A 13,822-nucleotide genomic window follows, 5' to 3' on the forward strand; every position below is an offset into this window, starting at 1 on the left:
GTTAGATAATAGATAGACCTGAATTGTATACGCGATTGGCGATAAGATCTAATCTAATGCAATATATTGTCACAGCCTGAGGGAGCTTGCTCAGTTTCTGATTGAAGTAATACCTAAATAGTGCACATCAGGGTAACAGTCTTCCGCTTATAGAATTTTTATAGTCAGGCTGTTGTTTTTCAAAGCAAATTAGTACAAAATTCAATGTACAAACAGATGAGACAAACAATTATCATAAATTAAGGGGCCAGCATATTTTGATCAAAAGTGTATATTTTGATATATGTACGAACTATGACAGACATGAAGAGATATAGACAAAGAAAACTTTGGTTTTATTAACTTGATTGAATAGCCAGCATATAAATAACATTTAAAATTAATTGTCAGGCGGCAACGACTGCCGTATGTCACTGACTTGCAACAACTGACATTCAGTTGCGGCCATACCAAGAAGAAAACACAGTTCCCCGTCCGATCAACATCAGTTAAACTTCTTTGGGCCTACTTAGTACTGCGGTGGGAGACCACGCTGGAATCGTAGGTGCTGCAATTATTTTTTTTAATTTTATTTATCTTTTATTTGTACACTTTTGAGGGTAGTTGAGGTTCGTTACGACGTTACGTGTTGGATCGATGGATGGAAGGAATCAATGACTGGCTGGGCACGATACCCCCTGAATGTGTCAACACTTCTCCGCTGCCAATAATAATAGGGGAATTCAAAACGCCAGAGTCCTCGGGTTTTGGCAATAGACGTATTGTTGAGCCCATCGACGAAGGGGATCTTGGAAGGGGTTATCCAGCTGATGTTCCATAATATGCACATCTTATCTGACAACGAGTATTGGCAAAAGACCTCCTTGCATTGCCTGTGGATTCTGAGGCGTGGGCGACGATACGCTGCAAGGTACCCGTTACTAAGGCAGGACTAACGCAGGAACGCGACAGACGACTGTTGACCTTATTGCATTGTATAAAATCGATTATACAAGACATAAGAAACAGTCACAGCTAGATCTTAAGCCAAATAGGCGCACCCGGACTTGATTGGACTTGCCAAATTAGGAAAACTTATGAGGTTCTTTTTTTTTTCATTGCTCCATTTTCGTATCAAGAACCGAGTAATTTGAAACGCCAAAAACTAGCCGTTGTGGTGTGTGTAAGAGAAACTTTTTTTGGGGTAATTTGTCGAGTTGAGTTGGCGACCTCGTGGTTTTTTGCTCATTTCCGGCGAGCCGCACGGATAAGAAGGGACCACTTCAACCCGGACAAAACCAAAAAAATACAACAGTGCGTCGTGGGTGTACGTGATCTGATCGCCACTATTAACTGTCAAATAATAATAATACTCTAAATGAACGTCTCCAGTATACCTCGAATGAAGAGTGTTGTTTTAGTAAATTGTGGGAATTTCAACATTCTTTTAACTGTCTAGTCTTTCTATGCCGTTTCATTTGGTGATCTTGTCACCAGCCACGGAAAACCCCTGCGCCCCTTGTAACTTGCAGCCACGCTATTCAGCCCCTGCAGGACCAAAAGTACCAACAACGGACATTGCCCCAGCCACGCTGTTCAGCCACGCGACCATATAGGATGCTAGCGTGGCTGGGGAGAAGGGAAAAAAAACTACTACCACACACGTTTCCAGGCACTTACTTCCCCGACAATTAGCATTCCCAGGGCCTACTTGCAGGCACGAACTTCCTTGCTCCCTCGTGGTCATTAACCCCTGCCGTAGCAGCCGCCCCTTAGGTCAACTTAATCGCTCATGTGCGTGCGTGGCACAAAATACCTTCTCAAACGCCCAGTATCCGAAGGACCGGCCCGCCATAATGAATCTTTCTCCGGCACCACCCATATATTTATATCCCCCTACGTCTCCCTCTGTTTTGTTCGGCGTTCTCATCAATCCACTCATTAGACAACAGCAATGAAGTTCCTCACCATCATCTCCGCTACTCTCATCCTCCTGCTACGGCAAGTCGTTGCTGGCAATGACCATCACGATGACCACACGATCCGTGGTGTTAATGTCGGCGGTTGGCTCATCCTCGAACAGTGGCTCGGTGGTGACGTCTGGAATGCCGCTCCTGACGCGTCAGATGAATACAGCTTTTGTAATTCGCTCGGCCAGGATGCTGCACTTTCTGCTCTCCAGCAGCACTGGTCCACTTGGTTCACTCAAGACACTGTCAAAGAGCTCGCATCATACGGTATCAACGCTCTACGCATTCCTATCGGCTACTGGTCTGTCGTAGAGGACCAGTCCCAACCATACGTCATGGGAGCTATGGACTACCTCGACCAGGCTCTCGGTTGGGCCGAGGACGCTGGACTCAAGGTCTGGATCGATCTCCACGGCATTCCTGGCTCCCAAAACGGTTTCGACAATTCGGGACATGCCGGCGCCGTCGAATGGCAAACCAACTCTAACAACATCCCTTCAACGATCACGGTTCTGCAATCCCTGGCCGAAAAGTACTCGGCCTCAAACTACTCCGACGTTGTTATCGCCATCGAACTCGTCAATGAACCAATCTCGTGGTCCCCCAACGACGTCAACGTCACTCGCCAGTTCTACATTGACGCCTACTCCGCTGTCCGCAGCTCGTTGACCGATAATCAGGATATCCAAATCATCATGCATGACTCCTTCGTCAACCTATCTGACTGGTCCGACATGCCCTCCACTGTCAACGCCTCGTACGGCCAGCTCGGACTCGATTCGCACATCTACCAAGTCTTCACCCCTGACGTCAAGGCGCTCGATGGACCCGGACATGTTCAAAAGGCCTGCGATTACCAATACTCTCTGCAGTCATCCAACAACGTCTTGCCCACTTATGCTGGCGAATGGTCTGCTGCTGAGGAAATTTGCTTGTATTCGGATGGCACCACGTCGGCCGGCACGTCGTGCTCCCAAGATGGATGTCAATGCACCAGCGACGATTCATCAAAGTGGAGCCAACAACTTATCGACGTCGTGAGATCATTTGTCGAAGCACAAATGGACGTTTTCGAAGGTAATGCCACCGGTTACTTCTTCTGGTCACACACCGGCCCTGGCGCATGGAACTTCATCAACGGAGTTCAGCAGGGCTGGATCCCTCAACCTCTTAACGCCCGGCAGTTCCCGGGACAATGCGGCTTCCAGTTGAACAACGAAACGAGCGACGATCATCATGATCATCATGACCATCGCCGTGTCAAACGTGGCCTGTTGGGAAGCATATAATGCGATTCACGAATTTTCCTGGTTTAAAAAAGATTGAGGCGGTGTATGAATAAGATTCTTGTGGATTATTTTTGGGAACCTTTTTGATTGGAATTTTTTTGGATATAGATTTTTACTTTTTTTGTGTGTAAATATTATAGAACAATTCGTTAGATGTCTTGTTAATATATAGATTATTATTATATCATATCTACCTCCTGTCTTCTTTTCCAACTATTGTAAATGAAAGTTAGCACCACCACCACCACCGCCACAACCCACTTTTTGACAAAGTTTGATTATATTTCCGTTCTTGGAACGCGTGTCAAATTTATACGCGTTTTAGAGTTTCGGAACCCAACGCGAACGCGTAGGCGCGTGGAAGCATCGTGGTAATGTTTAATTTATCTTGCAAACTCACTAGAAAAGTGGCAATGGAAAAGGACAAAAAAAGGCATGGCGATTGTTAAGCACACTTGACTGATGTTTGCTTTTTGCCTACCGCCGATTTATTTTGACAGGGGAACTTCTCAATGCTCTTGTCTAGTTAGACAAACGATATGGAATCTATGTTTTAATCTGTTGATTTACTACCCCGTATTTATCCCATATACTTGGCTACGCACTGTCCAGTTCCCAGTGTAGGCCGTAGCGCGACTAGCTGCATGGAAGCGAGAGCAAATAATGACAGGTCCTAGAGAATGCAATTTTATGGGAAGGTCGCGTTGGAGCCGCACAATCGCCACCATGAAAGTTACAAGAAACATCCCGCATAGGAAGCTACCTCGAAAACTGCGCAGACCGTAATCTTACCAAAGCAACGGCATTGGCCATTTGGTTGTCTGCTGTTCATGTGCTTATTGGACATTTATAGAGCCTTCCAACATAGTGCAAGTTCCATACCATGAATTCCAGAGCATCCGCCCTCTGCAATATTATCAGACGATATAATGTGAAACGAAAAAAACTGGCCAAGATATTTCTACAAGCTAAGCAGGCTACTTTCACTCGAGGCTAAAGTCTGTTGAATACGATACTGTACCAAAATGCTGGGATGTTCTGTTTTGACAATTATCAAACTGGCTTTATAGAGCAGCTAATGGCACAAACGGCAACAATGTATGCATTTTATGTCAGGACTATTCAGTTATTGCTAAAATCCCCGTTGACAGCCCTAACCTTGAGTCACCTGATACCCCATCGCCAGCAACACGTGCCTCTCACATGACCTACGCGCCAACCAATCGCTGGCCAGCCTGACTGCCCTAAACATAACCGTCAAACTGCTCGCCATTTAAGCCATCCTCACAAAAGTTACAGCACAAAAACAAGACGCAACACCTGACCGCCCGCCAGCACCCGCTCCCCGTGATCGCGCGTTCGACAAAACAAATCTGCTCCCATTTTTTCGGGCAAGAAGTTCGTCTCTACTTTTGGCTAGTACTTCTTTATCTTCTTTGATTTGAGATTATAAGGTAACTATCTATATATTTTTTATAATATTGCGCGGTGGCGGACGCAACAGATCGCAACTATTCCTCTTCATGTTGTGGCTAAGGGTTGTGTCCAGTTCGGACAACAACCCCTGGCACATGACTTGAGCCCATCCAATTTTTCGATAATCTGTTTATGAGCCACAAGAAGCTGACAAGTAATTACAGTCTCGATAATATGTCGTCGACAATGGCACAGCCAGTTCAACTTCAGCAGCAACAGCAACAGCCGCAACAACAGCAACAACAGGACCAGCCGCCGTCGTCGTTGTCATCACCGACGAATAAGCGCAAGCGGGCAAATAGCATTATTGACAACATCGTCAAAGGAATATCGGACGAGCACGCACCAAAGCGCGCTATCCAGGTGCCAGACTCCGCAATCGACCACAATCTCATAAATCAGAGCGTCCAGCCAACATCCCAGTCCTCGGGCTCGTCCGCGAATGCAACAGTTGGCAGTGCTTCGAGCGGACAACCGCAGCCTCACCTGCCCCACCATCATATTGATCAGTTGCCGATCTCGCTTCCCCATTCCACTGCCACGTCTTCAGCCCAGGAAGGTCTGGAAGGTTTGTCGGGCGCGCAAAAGCCGCCGGTCGGCAGCGAGGAATGGCATCGTATGCGTCGCGATAATCACAAAGAAGTAGAGCGACGACGGCGCGAGACAATCAACGAAGGCATCACCGAACTTGCAAAGATCGTACCCGGTTGTGAGAAAAATAAAGGCTCGATCCTACAACGCGCCGTCCAGTATATCCAGCAATTGAAGGAAAACGAGGCCGCAAATATAGAAAAGTGGACGTTGGAGAAGTTACTCACGGAGCAGGCTATCGCAGAACTGTCTGCCTCAAATGAAAAGCTCAAGGCCGAAGTCGACCGTGCTTGGCGAGAAGCTGATGCCTGGAAGAAGACCTGCGCCAGTGCGGGAATTAAGAAGAAGCAGGACGAGTGATTTCGTGTATTTTTATCAATAACTTCAGTTTGTACTTTATTTCTCGTCCGTTTTGTCAATACTTGGAATAGTGGAATATGGTATGGTATGGTCTATGGGAGTTAATTGATGCGTGGGAAAGTTGACAAATAAGCAGTAGGATTTTATGGACCTGTATATTACTATTTGTTTCTAATCTATCCGAATATCATACGAGACGGCTATCCCGCCACTCGTCCAATACTATATGTTAACATCAGTTATTAATACTCCTTCTGATTTCTTTGAAAGGGTCGCTGTCAACTGGACGGACGCGTCATGGCAAAACTGCAGTACACAAGACGAGCCAGCGTAAGTTGTCTTACCGTCCTCGATTCCACATCGGTTGCTGGCAACAAAAATGGTGTTTGATGTTTTCCGCTGTTCAGCTTGTGCGTATTGTGTAACCACTGGCGTAAGCCTCCTTGCCCAGTAATGCACCGTTCTCCAGTCTGGTTCATCATCTTCAATCTCTTGTAAATCAGTCACATCTTTCTCGTTGTTCGACTCAGCTTGGCCAAACGCGAGCCACGCCATAGGCATTATAATGACATCTGCCTTGTTCGTCACCGCGAAATTGCCAAACTCGAACTTGGTAAATGGCGCTTCAAATTTTTCTGGATTCAAGTCCATGCATAGTCCCAGTACCACCCGTATCCGCATTTCATTTTCATTTTCTGAGACCAACCCTGCTGAATTCTTAATCTTCATGTTTAAGCTGCCGAATCCATCCTGGCCGGGCGATGCGCCCCATTTCTCATCCGCCTCGTACAGAAAATGCTTGCGATAATTGTAGAGTACTGTCCCCGATGGTCCTACCACGACTGCAGAGTTATATATAGGTCCTTCATCCTTCGCTAGGTTGCTCCCGTCCGGACGCTCAGGATATCCAACAATAACATGACATCCAATCCTCCGAGCCGTTCGCTGTGCCCACTGCGTCGATACTCCACGACCCGTTGGCTCAAGATACGGCGAAATAGCTGTTCGCGACGGAAATCCGTATCCCGTAAATGCCAGTTCTGGAAGAACCAAAATGTCAGGCTTCTTGCCACTCCGAATTCGATTCGTACTGCTACAAGGCGCTGTCGGAGCTTGCAAAAGAGGCGCTAGCAACGCGTCGGCGTGTCGGATCGAGGATAAAACGTCAGTGCCCCAGTGCGCGTTGATTTGAAGGCAGGCAATTGTCAGCTTCCGCGTTCTCAATGACATCAATTATTCTCTGATTGGGTCGGCAGACTTGATTTAGATCAAGTGCTTTTTGAGATTAGATTCCACTGTCCTTTGTAAGAATTAAGCCGTACAGAACCCTAACCTGTACTATATGAGCCGCACGTTATATATGTTTTGGCAAAGAGCGATGGTCACCTTCCCTCGCCTCATTTAATCGTTACATTTAGAACAGTTTCTAGCCGTGCATTGATTCTCGATTAGAAGACTGCATTTGACTTAGTTATTGCAGGAACTTTGCGGCCACTAAATATATACAAATGTCGTCAAGAACAGAGCGGGCTTGTCTTGTCTGTGGCATCGTTCGAACTTTCAACGTGCGTAATTTGCGTAATTTTCATGTGCCTTTCCATCTTGTCAGTCTGTATTACAAAGTGTCTTGAAAATGATTGGATACGTCATATATTGACGTGGTTGAGCTGACATATATATTACTATTTACAGGCGTTCTGCGAGCAGGGATGTCCTAACTGCGATTCGTTACTAAATCTACAAAATTCGGAAGAAAACGTGCATGCGTGCACAAGTCCATGTAGGTATACTCCAACCAACATATCACTGGTATATTGACTTGTGTGTTTAGCGTTCGAAGGACTTGTCGCGATGTCAGAGCCCGAGAAATCATGGGTACGTCCATTATGAACCGAAGAACAGGCCGTGATGCTAAAACTTGGCATAGGTTGCTCGATGGTTACGAATTGATGGATTTCAACCTGGCACTTATGCAGTGAAAGTTAATGGACGGTTACCGGAGGAGATCGTTCAGTCGTTGGACGCGCAGGGTGTGAAATATCGACCTAGGGATGGCAGTGTGCAGGATTAGTGCAGTTCGCCTAGAGGTGGCGACGGATTTATTGGATATTAGAGCCAAGGATGAATGGATTTGGGATATAATGTATAATACTTACACCAATGGCACAATGTACCTCGACTGGATTGGCGTTTGGAATTAACAGAGCAGCACCCGCAACAAAGTATTACATCTCTGCATTCTCGCAGAAGATTTATTGCATTGGACGAGAACGTCATTGATAGCTGCATATTCTAGTGTACAATACATGACGCCCTCCTACTGGCGCTTACCAATGAAATGATGCATTCTCATTGATTGCCGAACTTTGGCGGGTATTTGCTTCTCATTTCCTGGCGCTGGGATAATGCTACTGCTACCGAGCTACTCGAGTTGATTTATGATTAAATAGACGATTTGAGCCGAGGATCAGATGCCGCTATGTCTCTTCACGAATCATACTGCCCTACAACGAATAGAGTGAATCGTTATTTGTATTATTCACAACGGCACAAGGCTAGCAGGTGGCGCTGCCTGTGGTTCGATTCGATTAATCCATCGCAGTACAAACTCCAAATCAACTCTAATTGCAGTTCTGCCAATTTATACGACATAGTTCTTAAAATATCTTCCACTACACTACGCTTATCGCAAAAATCAGTACCGTGTGAAGAGCTTGGACATTTCTTGGACCCCTGGAGTCCTCTTCATTCCCGTGGTGCCCTAACCCGATGCTCCAATCAAGCCATTGGAAAGCCTCGGAATCTTTTATTGATTCGTAATAACCATTGAATCACAATTTCAATATCTTGCAGAGAGCATTATGATAGGCTTATTGTCCATCCCATAGTCGGTTATCAATATCATATATTAATGACGATCCCATCACTGTATGACAATGAGATTATTCGTTCTTCTCCACCATATCAGCTTTGTCCCGCAGAGAGTTATAATGCTCCCCTAAACCATAACTGTGCTTGTAATAGGCGAGCCATAGCTCTGGTCGTTTGCCAGCTTCGTTCATTTGCAGTCTCGCTCTTCCACTCATAACCACGGACACAGGACAGTCATATTCCTTCGAAACTGCGAGTATTTCCATATCGCCTCCCCATATAGCCGTGTTCTCCAACTCGGCACAATAAGCGTTAAGGTCTCGCAGGGCAAGAGTTGCCTCGTCGAAGAGAAATGGCCCAAACGTATCAGGATCACCGCGTATATGCGTAGCAGCCTTGCGTCGAAGTTCTGTGACAGAAGTCGTGATATTATGGCGTAGACGAAGCTGATCTGACAGTGCAGCGAATAGACAATGGCCATCCGGAATAATCTACTCCTGCGTTAGCTCGGACCACAAATTTTCAATACTAAATTATTTAAACATACATCGTACTCGATTAATCCAAGTTTGTCTGTTAAAGCCTTTATATTTTCAAGCTCTATCTTGCGCAGATCAGGTGTTTTCGCCGCCTCGAGTGCAGCCTCAGCGGTCATTTGATCTATGGCAGCCTTCTTCCTTGCAAATCTATCTTTCTGTCGATTCTTCTTAGGCCCTTTCTTTTGTGGTTGTTGCTGTTCCCGTGGAGCTGGCTCAGGATCAGCCGGTATGCTCACATCGAGTGCCAGTTGTTCTAACAGCTTATCGGCCGATATTTCATCTTCAACTTCCTCCTCAGTAACGGGTCCATCTGTTGCATTGGGAATATCATGGCTTCCAGTGTCATTTGCTGCTGCCAACTCAGATTCGTGGCGAGCCTTAAGGTCTCGCTCCATTTGTTCACATTTGGCATGTACTTCCTTCTTCTTTCGCTTTTCGCCTTTTGTTGCCGATTTTTTAAGGCTCGTGACAGTAGCTACTAAATCTCTAGATTCTTTGCGATGACGCGCAAGAATCTCCTCCAGTGTCTCGGACGCTGTCGGAATTGTCGCTACTAGTTCTGGAGCCGACATTATGGCGCTTCTAGGTATCGCCGTTGCGTTGGAGTAGTATATTTCGGTCATATAAAATCTTCCCGCAATTGAACGGTCCGAGAATACACACTTGCATCTACATCCCCATTTTAAAAGCAATTATGGCATTTGCCGATACTACCCTTATTTTGGAGCAAGTCGCGACCACCTATGTCTAGACTTAAATAACCGTGAATCGTTTAACTTCCGTTTCTTTATAACGCCTAAGACGTACAATTTTTCAGGTTCAAAATGCATTTATGCGAAAAATAAGGATGACTTTTATGTCGTAGCCTAATAATATTTTACAAATCTCTAAATCAGCCCATAGCCCTTCCTTAAATATATTACAAACTATCCAAGGCTGCGTTAGTATATATATATCAATAGACATGACGTTCTACACTTACAAAAGTCTCGTCCATATCATACTACTGCTAATTTTCTTTTCTTAAGGTTCAAGGTCGTCCTCTGCTCTATAAACTAATCGATAACCGCAGGATCCGACTCGAAATTTGCCGTCAGGTTGGGGCCGTAGAATAAACGTTTCTGAAAATCCGCACAGTCCCTTTCCCCTATCACTTCCGATTCTAACTTTTCCTGATGTCGTGAGGGCGATTGATAGTTGCCCATTAGCTCCGGCCACGGCCAGTGGATGGCAATCGTAACCTGTCACATCGTGCACAGTCGGTGGCATTCTTGAGTATAATTCAGCATAGGCCGCGCCTCCCATTAGTGGATTACCATTATATACTATTGGAGCGTTCGGTTCGAATAGGAGAGGTATGTTTTCTCGGTGTCCGTCTAGAGCGCGATAGTAGACGGCTATGAAGTTCTCCGTTCCTGCCAATTCATTGAGTCAGTTCCGACGCTACTGGAGGAATAAGCAATAATAGGCATACCTCTGCTTATTAACTCAATGATTTTGCTGATATCCTATGTGAGTAATCAGCGCTTTGCATCTCGCCACGAGTGGTTGGCGATGTTCACGTACAGTCATGACTTCCGAATCTGATCTGAAAGTATGAACGAAAACCAGGTCTATCGCTAATATATATGATATCAGCAGTGCTCAGCTGTTGCCCCACTTGGATATATATATACGTGGACAAGTAAGTGATAATTGTTGAACGTCTCGAACTCGCGATCGTTGAATGATAAATTCCTTGCTTAAACTCGCTTTCGTGCGGCGAGCTTTTCTTACACGAAGTTTGTTCTCGACTCTTATTCCCCTGACACATCAAGCATCAAAGGCGGCCTTCAATACAACATCTATTTTCTCTACAGCAAAGACAGCGCAACATATCCAGAATGGTGGATATAGACCTACAGAGTGATACTCTGCCTGATGCTCTGTCGTTAATTCAGACCATGCGAGACCTCACAGATCGCGCATTTGAGCTCTTGCTGCAACTTAGCGAAGCTTCAGCTGCAGCTGCAGCATCAATGCCCTCGCCAGGACCTGAGGCAGAGTCCGAATCAGCTTCAAAGATCCATCAAAGCGATATCGTAAAAGATGAAGGAGAGTTGATAGAAGCCGAGCTGGAAGTACAGGATGGGAACGCAGCAGATCACATGGATGTCGACGGGGAACCTGTCGTCGTAATTTCCAAAGATCCCGCGGTTGTGACCGCAGAATCGGAGTTTGCAGGCGTTTCTAAGGCAATACTAGCGCATTCATTTCACTTGCGGAAACTGAATCGGTTGTATCAGGTCTCTAGCAAAGACACTAAGGAATATATAGCCCAGAAGAGAATTGAGGTTGATAGGCTCGAGCTTGAACTTCAGAATATGCACTATCGACAACGATATTTGCGGAAAGAAATTGAACTTTGCAATGATTTCCCGTAAGTGATATTTGATTTGTCAAGATTTAGATCATGGTTTACAGATTTTAAAGATCAGCTCATACCCTAATCGACTTCGTCCCCCTTGAACAATTTTATGAGGACAATCCGGAGTTTAAGCCACATGATGGCTCTTCGAAGCCAAATGGTGGTGGCAGTCCCAAAGAGCCGGCGGCTGCGGACGAAGATACTGCCATGGCGGAAGACAGAAATGACGGAAGACTTAATCAGCACAAGCTCATGATGGCTCGCCTTGACGACGAAAGGACGAGGCGGCTGAAGATGGAAGAGAATAGGAAGGAGCTGTCTCAGATTCGATCTAGCCTGGTAGCTGAGAATAAGAAACGCAAGGAAGATTTAGAAAGTTTGGATGCCCAGCTGCAACGATTCATCGAGGTAAGTCGATCAGGTTCATTGCGTGGACAGATGCTAACATGCATATGTCATTCAGAGTGCGACGCCAATTCAGACCGTTTTCCAGAAATACTGAACAACTGGTATCTTACTGCTTCAAAAGTCATCGCATTTCCCCATGGTACCATAGTTATGACGTTGTATTTCTAGCAGTTGGTCATATTAACCTAATTGCTTCGGTTTTACACAATGATTATGATCCGAATTGGTATTATATGTAATATATCAGGTTAATAGGCACAAAAAGCACGCTAGTTGGTTTACGCTGCATCTCTGTGAGTAAATTTGTGAGGCTCCAGCGAGACCCTTGATGGTTCAGGCGTAGGTGGCCACTACAGCCCTACCCAGCCGCGCAACAGCATGGCATCAACCCTCTGATCCAAACTTCGCAATTAATGGTATTCGCCACACTACAACTCCAAGTGTACGACTTGTTTGGCCATAATTCCAATAAATCTGGACTCTTGACGACTTAGACACTAGTCATAATGGTACCTTTGTGTTCGGGCTCAATGGCGTTCTATGCGTGACACTAACGGGAATCAAGGCTCAAACTCCTACGCAGCGACTAGCTAACCAGAAATACGCCAAGCGAGAAGAGAAGAAGCATGGAAAGCCGGAATCTCTCACAGGCAAGAAGAATGCCGAAAAACCGCCAATATCCAAGGGCTGGATTTGTAAGTTCAACTACTTGCCACTGATATGAGGGATTGTACCCATCAGCTAACATTATCATCTCAGACGTATTTGCATTCATGATCGCCGGTGGCTTACTATTGGAGATTTTGAACTTGATATTGGGACGCTAAGGAATGGATTTAGGAGTTTGGATAAGTCATTTTGGCTTAAAGCAAAATGGGGTAATGATATTGGCTGCGCTGTTGTGTCCTTTTGTATATATAGAGTGTTAAGTGTGTAGTAAAATGGTATGAGACTTAGGAGTTCAATGAATAAACTGGTTTTTACAATTGCTTCGTAGCAGCTGAGAAGTTGCCTGAGATGTGGCTACTTGAAGAGTGACAGCATTCCTCTAACTCGCACTCAGATTCCACAAAGTTGTTCTCCTCGACTTCTAACCAGCGCAATCCAGTTATTATACCTGCCGAAAACTTTTCTTTTCCGCAAGGTACATTGGAACTAGTCACGACAATTCAGACTCAAAGACGAATCGGTGCTAGAGTCATCACTCAGACTTATTCGTCAGTGACCGTTGCAACTGAAGAAGGTCGGTGCACAAATATCGTGCTGTCGAGACAGTTCAACCCATCTCTCATTGCTTAATTACTCTAGCAAATTGCAGTTGCAATATATATACAAAAAGGCCCAAGGATGATGATAATACGACGATTAATACGCCGGCCATTAGCCCTGCAATCACTGCCATATCAGCGATTTCGAATGAGAGTACGAAATCGCTCCTCAATGCCTAGTGCTCCCAAGCCATTTGTGAGTCTCCATACATACAACTAACAAATCATAGATGTACTAATAGCTACTATGCAATAGGGATCATCTCAGTTATGGCCGGTCGCTAACGTGTTTTTATATGGGTCATTTGTGTATATGATACTACATTGGCTGTGGTGGAAACTAGAATCTGACGAATTATATGATCGACTCTCAGGTTGGTCCTTGGATGCTAGTGTATCGGCTCAATGAGCAAGGCATGCTAAATTATCGTGTAGGTCGAGTGAAGGAGCTAGAAACGGAATTAACGCGCACTATCGACGAACGGAATAGAAGCCTGGTGGCGCCTACGAATGTATCGGCCAACCAGGAAAACAAGGTCAGTTTGAAATCGACATTGAGGAAATTATGGCCGTGGAAATAAGGAGGGTATAACGCTTGATATTACTTAATAGTCATATTTTTGTAAATACGAAGGAGGTTGGGAAAGTCGAGGTTTGAGAAATC

General features: G+C 45.3%; 8 protein-coding genes across 8 annotated transcripts; 5 read left to right on the plus strand and 3 right to left on the minus strand.

The window, feature by feature from the left end:
• Window positions 1-1,638: 1,638 nt before the first annotated feature.
• Window positions 1,639-3,427, plus strand: V1513DRAFT_450226 (glycoside hydrolase superfamily). Its single transcript, XM_066898789.1, has one exon. It carries the CDS (start codon window positions 1,934-1,936, stop codon window positions 3,236-3,238), a length of 1,305 nt encoding a protein of 434 aa, XP_066751867.1. The 5' UTR covers window positions 1,639-1,933; the 3' UTR covers window positions 3,239-3,427.
• A 1,154-nt stretch (window positions 3,428-4,581) lies between these two features.
• V1513DRAFT_403809 (uncharacterized protein) lies at window positions 4,582-6,014 on the plus strand. Its single transcript, XM_066895566.1, has 2 exons — window positions 4,582-4,692; window positions 4,879-6,014. The coding sequence occupies exon 2, from the start codon at window positions 4,889-4,891 to the stop codon at window positions 5,663-5,665; it is 777 nt and encodes a 258-aa protein (XP_066751868.1). The 5' UTR covers window positions 4,582-4,692; window positions 4,879-4,888; the 3' UTR covers window positions 5,666-6,014.
• Window positions 5,800-6,933, minus strand: V1513DRAFT_450230 (carbon-nitrogen hydrolase). The gene has a single exon (XM_066898790.1). The coding sequence runs from the start codon at window positions 6,893-6,895 to the stop codon at window positions 5,888-5,890; it is 1,008 nt and encodes a 335-aa protein (XP_066751869.1). The 5' UTR covers window positions 6,896-6,933; the 3' UTR covers window positions 5,800-5,887.
• A 137-nt stretch (window positions 6,934-7,070) lies between these two features.
• Window positions 7,071-8,145, plus strand: V1513DRAFT_450232 (Spt4/RpoE2 zinc finger-domain-containing protein). The gene is made up of 4 exons (XM_066898791.1): window positions 7,071-7,230; window positions 7,358-7,445; window positions 7,497-7,540; window positions 7,593-8,145. Exons 1-4 carry the CDS (start codon window positions 7,174-7,176, stop codon window positions 7,734-7,736), a joined length of 333 nt encoding a protein of 110 aa, XP_066751870.1. The 5' UTR covers window positions 7,071-7,173; the 3' UTR covers window positions 7,737-8,145.
• A 462-nt stretch (window positions 8,146-8,607) lies between these two features.
• Window positions 8,608-9,647, minus strand: V1513DRAFT_460045 (uncharacterized protein; the record flags this gene model as incomplete). The annotated part of the gene is made up of 2 exons (XM_066899805.1): window positions 8,608-9,027; window positions 9,084-9,647. The coding sequence occupies 2 exons, from the start codon at window positions 9,645-9,647 to the stop codon at window positions 8,608-8,610; spliced, it is 984 nt and encodes a 327-aa protein (XP_066751871.1).
• A 198-nt stretch (window positions 9,648-9,845) lies between these two features.
• Window positions 9,846-10,868, minus strand: V1513DRAFT_450238 (uncharacterized protein). Its single transcript, XM_066898792.1, has 4 exons — window positions 10,642-10,868; window positions 10,550-10,583; window positions 10,058-10,490; window positions 9,846-10,001 (listed from the first exon to the last, which is right to left on the minus strand). Exons 1-3 carry the CDS (start codon window positions 10,645-10,647, stop codon window positions 10,099-10,101), a joined length of 432 nt encoding a protein of 143 aa, XP_066751872.1. The 5' UTR covers window positions 10,648-10,868; the 3' UTR covers window positions 9,846-10,001; window positions 10,058-10,098.
• Window positions 10,818-12,288, plus strand: V1513DRAFT_450240 (Fms-interacting protein-domain-containing protein). The gene is made up of 3 exons (XM_066898793.1): window positions 10,818-11,494; window positions 11,548-11,890; window positions 11,946-12,288. The coding sequence occupies exons 1-3, from the start codon at window positions 10,959-10,961 to the stop codon at window positions 11,982-11,984; spliced, it is 918 nt and encodes a 305-aa protein (XP_066751873.1). The 5' UTR covers window positions 10,818-10,958; the 3' UTR covers window positions 11,985-12,288.
• Window positions 12,289-12,866, plus strand: V1513DRAFT_450241 (uncharacterized protein). Its single transcript, XM_066898794.1, has 3 exons — window positions 12,289-12,399; window positions 12,456-12,585; window positions 12,650-12,866. Exons 1-3 carry the CDS (start codon window positions 12,397-12,399, stop codon window positions 12,715-12,717), a joined length of 201 nt encoding a protein of 66 aa, XP_066751874.1. The 5' UTR covers window positions 12,289-12,396; the 3' UTR covers window positions 12,718-12,866.
• The last annotated feature ends 956 nt before the right edge of the window (window positions 12,867-13,822 follow it).

This window comes from Lipomyces chichibuensis (genome assembly GCF_038497645.1).
Source record: "Lipomyces chichibuensis strain CBS 12929 unplaced genomic scaffold V1513scaffold_34, whole genome shotgun sequence".
NCBI classification, from domain to species: domain Eukaryota; kingdom Fungi; phylum Ascomycota; class Lipomycetes; order Lipomycetales; family Lipomycetaceae; genus Lipomyces; species Lipomyces chichibuensis.

Excerpts from the sequence above, each read along its gene's own strand:
- V1513DRAFT_450226 (XM_066898789.1), top strand. The coding sequence starts at position 1,934 with ATGAAGTTCCTCACCATCATCTCCGCTACTCTCATCCTCCTGCTACGG.
- V1513DRAFT_403809 (XM_066895566.1), top strand. The coding sequence starts at position 4,889 with ATGTCGTCGACAATGGCACAGCCAGTTCAACTTCAGCAGCAACAGCAA.
- V1513DRAFT_450230 (XM_066898790.1), bottom strand. The coding sequence starts at position 6,895 with ATGTCATTGAGAACGCGGAAGCTGACAATTGCCTGCCTTCAAATCAAC.
- V1513DRAFT_450232 (XM_066898791.1), top strand. The coding sequence starts at position 7,174 with ATGTCGTCAAGAACAGAGCGGGCTTGTCTTGTCTGTGGCATCGTTCGA. Across the intron at positions 7,231-7,357 it reads GCATCGTTCGAACTTTCAAC|GCGTTCTGCGAGCAGGGATG; the intron begins GTGCGTAATTTG and ends TACTATTTACAG. Across the intron at positions 7,446-7,496 it reads GCATGCGTGCACAAGTCCAT|CGTTCGAAGGACTTGTCGCG; the intron begins GTAGGTATACTC and ends TTGTGTGTTTAG.
- V1513DRAFT_450238 (XM_066898792.1), bottom strand. Across the intron at positions 10,491-10,549 it reads CATTGAGTTAATAAGCAGAG|GAACGGAGAACTTCATAGCC; the intron begins GTATGCCTATTA and ends ATGAATTGGCAG.
- V1513DRAFT_450240 (XM_066898793.1), top strand. The coding sequence starts at position 10,959 with ATGGTGGATATAGACCTACAGAGTGATACTCTGCCTGATGCTCTGTCG. Across the intron at positions 11,495-11,547 it reads GAACTTTGCAATGATTTCCC|ATCAGCTCATACCCTAATCG; the intron begins GTAAGTGATATT and ends CAGATTTTAAAG. Across the intron at positions 11,891-11,945 it reads AGCTGCAACGATTCATCGAG|AGTGCGACGCCAATTCAGAC; the intron begins GTAAGTCGATCA and ends TATGTCATTCAG.
- V1513DRAFT_450241 (XM_066898794.1), top strand. Across the intron at positions 12,586-12,649 it reads AATATCCAAGGGCTGGATTT|ACGTATTTGCATTCATGATC; the intron begins GTAAGTTCAACT and ends TTATCATCTCAG.